The sequence below is a fragment of the Clupea harengus genome, chromosome 8 (assembly GCF_900700415.2).
Source record: "Clupea harengus chromosome 8, Ch_v2.0.2, whole genome shotgun sequence".
Lineage (NCBI taxonomy): Eukaryota > Metazoa > Chordata > Actinopteri > Clupeiformes > Clupeidae > Clupea > Clupea harengus.
In genome coordinates this window covers 7,934,935-7,944,934 of record NC_045159.1, presented here as the reverse complement: position 1 = coordinate 7,944,934, position 10,000 = coordinate 7,934,935, and the positions used below count along the sequence as shown (strand labels likewise).

Below are 10,000 nucleotides of genomic sequence, written 5' to 3'. Positions count from 1 at the left end.
TTAAAAAGATTGGTGCTTCAATTAAAGTGACTTCAGTGGAAAGCATGAGAAATTGACCTTTAAAAGGAGATCCTCACACGTCCCAGCCCTATGTTCTGAGAACCACCACCACCACCACATACCCTCTCGTGGTGTCTGGGCCACACACACACACACACACACACCCTCCTGTCCCTCCCGTCTCGCTCCTCCTCACCTGCTCCAGGATGGTCTTCCTCTTCTTGTTGTCAGTGACGGCGGACAGTTGCATGTCCCCCATCTTCTTCATCTTCTCGTCCATGTCGATCTTCTGCTCCAGCTTCTTGATCTCGCCGCGCAGGAGCCGCACGGTGTCCTCGCGGTGGTGCTGCCGGGCCACGGCACCCGCGCACGCCGAGTGGATCGCCGTGATCCAGTTCTCCAGCTCTGTCTGACCAGACGTCTGAGAACACAGACACACACACACACACACACACACACACACACAAACAGACAGGTACACACAGACGATTAAAATCTATCAGATACAGGAAAAGATGACACATTTAGGCTAATAACTCACTGTATAGGCTACACATATATATATATATATATATATATACACTATCACAAGAATAATGTTAAATATTGAGTACGTAACATTTCACAAGCATAGTAGGGCTCCCATAAGGTGGAGTTGGGTTGTAGGGGAGTCACCATATGGGGGAAAGGATTTTAAAACAATCAGTGATTGTTTCTGAACCAAATGAGGGTAGTCAAGCAATGATGAGCACAATGCTTTTCATTTGCCTCAGCTTGTTTCCAATGGATTCCCCTTTCATTAGAAAACTCCACAACCATAATTTACATTCATACAATGTATGCAGGGGGGGGCATCATTTCACTGATTTCATTTGAATGCCCAATGAGGTTGAAAGAGTGACAGATCACGCATGAAAACATTATGATGTGCCCTTTAAAGGTGACAACAGAACAATAGGCTATAATATCTATTATAAAGGTTACGTACAATGAGTCTATGTACAAAGAGTCTATCCATCTGGTCTAGAGTCATGGTGCTTAATGTGCCGATGCATATGAAATGCAGATTTTTATATAATGTTGTCCACAATGAGTGAGGGAACGTGCTATTGAATGTTCTCTTAACATGATCACACTGCTGCACTGAATGTGATTATACCACATAAATCACTCCTGACTGTGAAGTTATATTACAGGCACAAAAGAGGTGCATTATGTAAAAGCAATAAGTGAGGTATTGCGTCCACCTGTCTCGAAGAGGCATCGCAACTAAGTTAACCACATGCTTTTTGTTCCTGGAGCAAGTGTATGTGTATAATGGATCTGTGATTTGCATGGAGTCTATGGTAGGGGCGCCAGTCTAATTTGGTTTGGTGCAGAGTGCTGTATAAACTGGGATATTATGTGGTCTATTTAGTGAATCAGACCCACACACCTGAAAGAGGAAGGCGTCTCCCAAGGCGTTGCTAAGGCAGAACACAAAGTCCTTCTTCGGATGTTCCGGAACAGCCTGCACAATGCTGTTCTCCACCCATACCGCATGCTTCGGAATGCTGTTGTGGTCGATACCTGACCGCCCGTCTGTCTCGTAGAAGAAGAGTGTGCACCCTAGAAAAGGAAATGGTGGTATTGGGCATTAATAGCTGAGACCACAAGGTTTGCATGTTAGAAATGTCTCCATCTAGGCCACCTAGCTTCCACAGAAAATAGCCAACAGGGACGTGACAGGTTTCATTTTGCAGTGGCATGCAAATGGCGTTTGGGTTTGAATATCATATCACGCCTCCTTTTATTTACCAAGCGGGAGGTAAGAAAAGCCCCTGACAGGCCCCGTTTCGGGAGAGAGATGAAATATAGAGGCGAAAATTTCAAAAGCGTGTCAATTCATCTCAGCCCTCCGCCAGCCCCCCTGCATGAGACGAGACGCCGCCTGCTCAAGGAGAAAGGGAGAGCGGTGACAATGATTTGATTTGAAGCAGATGGGTCAAGTCAGATTAGCTGAAATAGACAGCACAAGGTCTGCAGATATGCATAGAGAATAATTTGATTATAGGTTTGGCATGAAGGCAAAAGCAAGAATGCCGTAGATATTTTTTTTCCCTCCCACAGTGGTAGTCGTGGTTTGTTGCAGTTTAAGTAGCAGAGATGCGATTTAACTGGGCCTGGCGATAAAAATTAGATTTCAATTGAACAGGGTTGAGGAAGTGCATGAACCACTAAAGTTGATGTGATTAGAGTGATTAGGGGGAAAGGAAGTGAACGCAGGTGTGTGAGGCTTATATCTGACGGTACAGTATGAACATTTAGATTTTGACCAAAACTTGACCCTGAGGTCCCGCAAGAGAACTCTGATTTGTTCTGTGGCGGCGTCATCTTTTTCTGGCTGTTTAAAACAGAACTGATGTACATACTGTGGAATCACAACGGGGTAGTTGTACAAAGACAAAATCTAGTAGAACGCACGCACGCACACACACACACACACACACACACACACACACACACACACACACACACACACACACACACACACACACACACACACACACACACACCTTTCAGAGAGACCCAGTAGCGCTTCCACTTGCGTCGCGCCGCCGTCTCCACCTTTTTGTTCTTCTTGTGCACCAGGAAGTTCTTGACGGCGAGCGCGCCGGCCTTCCTGACGGTGCCCTGGGCGGCGCTGAGCAGCGCCGCGTCCGATTGGTAGATGGAGCTGAGCGTGCCGCTGCTCCTCTCGTCGCTCCCTGCCGAGCCGCCCTCCTCCAGGGCATCGCGTGTCTGCCGCGAGCTCATGTCCAGCTCCTGCCGGAAGTTCTCGTAGACGCCCAGGAGGGTGTCAGCGCCGTGCGATCGCCCACTGCCCCCGCCTCCTCCTCCGCCGCTGCTGCTCCCGCTGTCGCTGCCGGCGAACATGGAGCTGCTGGCTGCGGAGTAGACAGAGAAGGAGGCCGACATGGTTTTGCAGCGGCGTGACAGCAGGCCCATCTCGGTCGCCACGCCGTCGATGCCGCTGTCGCCATACTCGCTTCCGTCCTGCGCGGCGATGTTCTGGAAGGAGAGGAGGAGATGCTTACAGAGCGGAGACTGCATTCATAAACCCTACCTTGTTGAATAGGTGTGTAAAATACTAATAACTTGTCCTGTTCATCCTGACTAGTATGTGACACAAGACACAAGTGGACACGTGTCAGCTTTCTATTCCTGACCTTTGCTCAAAATGACGACAAAGCTGTGATGTTGTGGTATTTTGGTACTCCTTGTTTGTTTGTTTATCGTCTCCATTAGAAATGAGTACCTCACTAGAGGATTCTCTTATGGTACTTTCACTGGTGTTCCTGATTCTGGAGCAGATGGATAGACATAGGTGGATGCAGTAGCCTATGACTGACTACTCAAACCCATCCAATTAGGAGGAAGGGAATGCAACAAATAGCATAAAGATATAGAAAAGCAAAGAAGCAAAACAGACAATCCTTTTTTCAAACTTATTCTGTTGTAGGTCGTAGGTGCTGGCACACAGACTTTATCGCATGATATCTCAACTTGAGCTTCCCACTTGCTTGTGAAATGAGTGATTTAGGGGTGGGTTTTGGGGCAATACTGCAGGGCTATCGGCTCGGTAGTAGAAGCGCAAATGTTTTTTGTTCTCGCAACTTGAGGCCTCTGGCCATTAAACCCGGTTGGCCCTAAGATAGCCCTAGCTCGCAATGGCCTGATAGTGGAATCGCAGCTAATGTTGGTGACACACACACAAACAAACACCTACGTACACACCATCTTCTCCCTTAAGAAACTAGTCCTCACGCAATGCAAAACTTAACAATATTAAAGTAGAGCAAACCTATCCAGAAAACTTTCTAAAACAGATAATTTTTTTGTCGGTCTCGGCCTCAGTTTAACCTGGCCCTGCTCGAAAGCCGCAGGAAGTTGTGTGAGACAATGAGCTGAACTCTCCGTGGCGCATCTCATGCCACATTTGGGATCGCACTAGGAGACTCCACTCATTTCCACTACAAAGGCAGTCACTGCAACAACGGGGGGGGGGGGGGGGGGGGGGGAGCACTGATTTCTTTTGCAGACATTAAAACCCACGGGGGAACAGTGTGACGGGGATGTGGGAGAACACACTGCTGTGGTCAAAGTGAGGGAGAGGAGATTCTCTCTCATCTCCTGTTTGTTGTGGCGGCAATCTGAATGGGTGTCTTTATTTGCCTGGATCGGACTGAAAGGAAAGGTAGGCATCTGTCTAGACATCACGAGACAGGTAGTGATTGGATGCGACGCTCTCCTCTCACATACAGGTCTATTGTGTGAATTTGCTTTGTCGACCAGACTTTCTACATTCTTAGCAAGGAACTAGAAACCTGTTTTTGCTTTATTTTGATGTCCAAAAACACATCTCACCCAATTGTTTAACTGTTTTCAAATGCCTCTCTAAGTCATACTGCTGCATTAAGAAGAAAATACAACTGTAATACCCAATATCCCGTATGTCCCCTTATTAAAAGGGTTATTAAACTGAAAGACAACTTGGCTGTGAAAATCATTTTGGATATTGAAGAGACTAAACTCAGAACAAATACATCATTCAGGCTATAAATTATGTTTTAGGTTACCGTATGCATAGGCTATGAACAAATAACGATATGGATGGACTTATTTGGCAGCTGATGTTGTCAACGACTACAATTTCTCGAATTAAGATGTGAGCATGGTCATTTAAATCTAACATTAGCTGCTTCTGTTAGAGTAGCATCTTTAGTTGGATCTAAAATTGAAATTTGCGCTGGTATCGCTATGAACAACCTACACTGTGCAAGAATGGCTCGGAAAAGAAAAGGTGGCAAAATGGTAAGTTACTACTTTGCACATCTAGCACAGTTGTGTTGGTGGCGGTGGGCTAATACCTGGTTTCATGCACGTAGCCAGCTGTGAGGTTACCGAGGTCCGGACTTGTCAGCATGACAACTCGAGAAACACCGAAGCATTGGGAACATACTTCTGTTAAATAATGCCGGTTGAAACGAGGGCATGGACATCCAGCGTCTTAGGTTAGTACCACTAGGAAAAGCCTAAATTCACTTGGCTAAATGACAAATGCTGATGCTGTCCCATCAGTGTCACATAAAGGAGCTTGCTCTGGTCTGTTCTGTCACGCATGTTCTTTCCTATTCCATTGGAATGGATCTGATGCAGGCAGGCCTTCGCTAAAATGTTGCACGTGCATAAAATTGATGATTGGCGGTAAGATATTGATGGTGAGATTTAGTTATATAGGCCTGACTCAAGTAGGTGAAAGAAAACACGTGAGATGGTAGTCACCTCATATCAAAATAACAAAGTCAGAGGGAGAACATTAATAATGTCATATTGTTATTTCTAATGTGTGTTTATCAAAAGCACTGCAATGTTTTGTTGCACACTTAACAAAAATCTAGTGTGAAAAGTTATATTTTCTAATGGAGTTAGCAATGTTATTTCAGTCTTAAGGGGGGGCGTCATGAAGTCTGTTTCTTCTACCCACAGAGCCACTACAACATTGAACATCCAAAAACACGCGAATGCACTCCAGATCTCATCAGCTATGCAGAATGGGCCAAAAACGTGAGTCAGAATTCTAGCTGACTAACATCCCTCTCATATTTGAGTAATGAGCAAAAAAGAGAAGGAGAACTGGAAAGCCTCCAAGCCCGAGGCTGAAGTTTCTGTACCTACTCATAGAGTTCTCATTATAGTTTGCAAACAACAGCTTATGTTGAGCTGCAGGGATAGTGTCACAGCAAGTATGGCCAAACATACATCAGACATATGTTAATGATGATAAAAACAGATTTTTTAAAAGAGATTTTTTGGTTGTCACATAAAACAGAATAAACACCAGCCATGGCAGGTGACACCACCACCACAAAGAACTGACAGTAAACTGACAGTATGCTACAGTCTCACAATCTTGACCTTGATATTGACCCATCCCCACCTGTTATATCCCTCTCTACCTTTAAGAAGCTCTTGAAGACCCAACTCTTCAGAGAGCACCTCCCTTCCTAACTTGCACTTCTATTAGTACTTAATTTGCACTTACAGCAGTCGCATTCCTGCATTTTTTTTCTATTTATTTATTATGTAAAATAGTATATATTGTTACACTAGGTTTCTATTTCTCGTAGCTTGACTGTTCTCTCCCTTTTACGTCGCTTTGGACAAAAGCGTCTGCTAAATGTGTAAATGTGTGTTATAGCAGGATAGAGAACCATTGAAGTACATATAGTGAGATTGCTGAAGACTTACATGAGTGGTCTGTGCTCTTCTGCCCTGCATTCTGGAGATTGGTGCCTGGTGGCTGGGCAGGCCTTCAGATAGACAGTGTGAGCGTCGACAGGGAAGGGTGTACGCGCCGTATCCATTCCCATCATCCTCTGTAGGGGACAGCATCTGGTCTGGTGTCTCCATCCCTGGGGTTCGGTCTCCTTCCCGGCTGTATTTGTAGCGGTTGCGCTGCCCCCGCAAGACGGGAGTTTTCTGCGTGCACAGTTCGTCCATAGAGTTGGCCCTCGCCCCTGCGTCTCGCCCCTGTTTCTCCCCTGCCCCACAGTTGGGGTAGTCCGTGTCCTCGTCGTCGATGCCATCGATGATCTCCTCCGTGCTCGTCAAGAGCTCCTGGCTCAGGTCTGACATGGAGAACTCCAGGCTGTCCTCGCGCCACATGTCGGCCGATTTGCTCCTCTTCTTCTTGAAGCTCCCGCCTTCCCGGGGGCCGTCGTTCATCCGTTGCAGGTACGTGACCTCCTCCTCCTGCACCACTGTGTCCACCTCCACGCTGTCCTCGGAGGCAGGGGTCATGGGAGTGTCCCCCTGGTGGTCGTGGAAGGACATGGGCCTCAGGTTCAGGGCCATGTGGTCCCCCCACATGGGCTCACCCAGGGCGTCTGTCTCGTTAAAGGGCTCCAGGCCGTTCTCGGCCAGAGACTGCGGGATGCTGGGCGTGCTGCTGGAGCGCGTGCTGGCCTCCGAGTTGCGGTGCTCGGCCTTGGTTGAGGACGAAGCCGGACGTGAGTTGCGCGACTGCTTGTTGGAGAGGCGGAGCGAGCGAGACATGTGCTTCCGGGAGAGGTGGCCTTGCTCCGTCCCATAGTAGGCATGGTCTCCATTTTGGCTCTCTATGTTTCCCATGTTTCAGTGTCTTAGGGGGGAGAAAAAACACAAACAAAAAATACCGCAGCAGCAGCTGAATAACAAAGCAACAAACAACAGTCTAGCAAATACTGTCAACAGTCCTAATCTGTGGTTTTGAACCTCCATTAAACCTGAAGTCATAAGACCAACAAACTGAGAGAGCTTTTTGCCTCAGAACAACAAGCCCCAATTCACATAGTGCTGCTGTCACATCTTTAAAGTGACACAGCGCCACGGTTCAAGTCGCACTGGAGGGAGCGAAGATAGCTGCTTTTTCTAAAAGGCTCTGAGCACTCTCTCGCTGTGCCATGTGAGAAGCTCTTAGCACCTCTCTGGGAGAAAATATCTCCTGCCGATGTGGCGGCAGAGGAAGTGAGGTCACACCATCTCAGCACATCTCCAGCAAAAAAAGCTTTGGATCGTGTGAAGAGACGTGTGAGTCCCAGAAATATCTTCAACAACAGAGAGACGGGGAGAGGTGTGAAATGCATACACATAATGAGAGAGAGAGCAGCCGGCACCGTCATGCAATTCGAAGTTAAGGTACATAAGTAGGAGCTCTTTCATGAAACATTTATAGAAGGGAGTAGTGGTTGATTGCAGTGTCACATAGTGTTGGCATGAGTGGTAGTTGTTACTGATTGAGCTGTAAATTCAACAAGAGGCTGAAGTCATCAGTGTTTAGTTTGATGTAGTATGTTAACATGAAGTGTGTGTGTGTTTGTGTGTGTGTGTTTAATTCAGTTACCAGTCTGAGGATAGTGGAGTCATCGGTATCTCCAAACAGGCTTGAGCCTCATGGCTAATCTCAGTGGTAAGCTATTGTGGGGAGTACTCTGTCAGATGAGAGAGAGAGAGAGAGAGATCATTATTTCAATTTCACAGTTGAATATACAGTACATCAAAAGTATCTTTTTTTCACATGAACATACACATCATTAAAACACACAGAGATAATCCCCCCACATACACAGTCAGAAATCCAAACACAATTTTAACCTTAAAGTGAACTACAATCAGATATCACTTTGTGATAAGCATTAAAGCTCTAACCTTCTCACGAAAGCAAAGGTTCAGATAAGCACAACTCTGAATCACGGCTCTGAATCACGGCTGCTAACTAGTGATATTGAAGCTGAGGCTCAATTATATTTCTATCAGTGCCAACATGACCTAATTTCCTTTAATCCAAGCCTGCACGGTGTGAAGAGAGGCTCATTTCCATACAGCGACGCGTTATGTGTGAATGTGAGAGGAAGGATCACAGAAGGGACACACGGAGCACATCACGAGGATTAGCCTGAAGGATGACAGAACCACTGTACCACTGACCCAGTGCAAAAGAGAGAGGGAGAGAGAGAGTAGGAGAGATAGAGGGAGAGAGAGAGTGTAGGAGAGATAGAGGGTGAATTATGTGAGGGAGAACAAAAAAAAGGGGGGGAGGGGGGACTCCTGTTGAAAATGATTTGCTTTTGGATTCAGCAGGTGCTCCCATATGTGGAGTGTGTGATAATGATTGGGAGGGTTTTCCATTATGTTGAATCATCTGTGTGCTTCATTGGCGAGATGCAGATCTGCACAGATCACTGCAAAGCTGAGTGGAGAAGCCTGTCTTTCACAGGTATTTAAACAACCTGAATAAGCTGCCTGAGCCCTGGAATTTCCTTGTGTGTGTGTGGTTGTGTGTGGTCCCACTATTTAAACACACACACACACACACGCAAAAATGGGTCTACAGAGTGAGAGAGGCTGAGAGAGTTCAGCTGATGTGGTCTACTCTCTATATGGTGAGCCTCGAGGCAACTGCTGTGTTGGTGAGAGTGTGCATGCGGTGTTGCAAACTGCAGTGCAGTAAAGTAGAATAAAGCAGCACCACTATGAGGAGTTATATAAACTGAATCTGACCCCATTCTTTTCTCTGCTCTCATATTCAGCATATTCACCCCCGCCCCCCCCCCCCCCCCCCCAACCCCACCCTATACACCACCCCACCCTGTGTTCCTGTCCCTTCACATCATATCCTTCCCTCCACTTCTCCTTATCCAGCCCATATGGTGTGCACACCATCCCTATTCCATTTGCCACTCACTGAAAACTATCAGTTTTCAACTCCAAATCAGTTTTCAGAGGTACTGTCATACTTCAGTCACGTGCGAAGTCTAGGGGGGACTTTTGCCTTGATTGACACCAGGTCCTCCTTTAAAGGGTTAAATTAATGAGGGGACGGCAGGGTTTCAAACAGAGTGATGATTCACCAAAGAGAGCTCTTACATTCCACACTCACGTCCAAATGAACTCAACCACATCCTCCTTTCCCCTAGCATGCTAATCCCCCCATTTGTTCACACTATAGTGTCCGTGGCTTAGGGTGCATCCGCAACATACACAGTGGTCTAGTGAATGACCAGCACCAACAACACTCTACCAACCAACCACACTGACTGAAAGGACTCTCCACTCTACCAACCAACCACACTGACTGAAAGGACTCTCCACTCTACCAACCAACCACACTGACTGAAAGGACTCTCCACTCTACCAACCAACCACACTGACTGAAAGGACTCTCCACTCTACCAACCAACCACACTGACTGAAAGGACTCTCCATCTACTCCGTAGCATTAGTGAAACACACTCATGGTCTCCCTGATACTTTTGCCCAGCTGCATAGAGTGTATGTACATCAAAGAACACTGCCTATGCCTCGTGAATTCCTCGATTAAGCATTTTAGTTTGTAAGGTTGTACTGATAGAATTAATTAAAAATCTCTCCTCTCTCTCTCTCTCTCTTTCTCTCTATCTATCTCTCATTTTCAGTTAGG

The 10,000-nt window shown here is 46.5% G+C and overlaps 1 protein-coding gene across 3 annotated transcripts in view; it reads right to left on the bottom strand.

Annotated features, from left to right (window-relative positions):
* tiam1a (TIAM Rac1 associated GEF 1a) overlaps positions 1 to 10,000 on the bottom strand; it is an 80,004-nt gene that overhangs the window by 37,746 nt on the left and 32,258 nt on the right. For all 3 annotated transcript variants that reach the window (XM_031571713.2, XM_031571716.2, XM_031571714.2), the window contains exons 2-6: positions 7,925 to 8,012; positions 6,292 to 7,183; positions 2,556 to 3,051; positions 1,436 to 1,608; positions 197 to 421 (exon numbers count right to left, since the gene is read on the bottom strand). In XM_031571713.2, coding sequence (XP_031427573.1) covers positions 197 to 421; positions 1,436 to 1,608; positions 2,556 to 3,051; positions 6,292 to 7,173 — 1,776 coding nt within the window. In that variant the 5' untranslated portion in view covers positions 7,174 to 7,183; positions 7,925 to 8,012. The remainder of the gene's footprint in view (positions 1 to 196; positions 422 to 1,435; positions 1,609 to 2,555; positions 3,052 to 6,291; positions 7,184 to 7,924; positions 8,013 to 10,000) is intronic.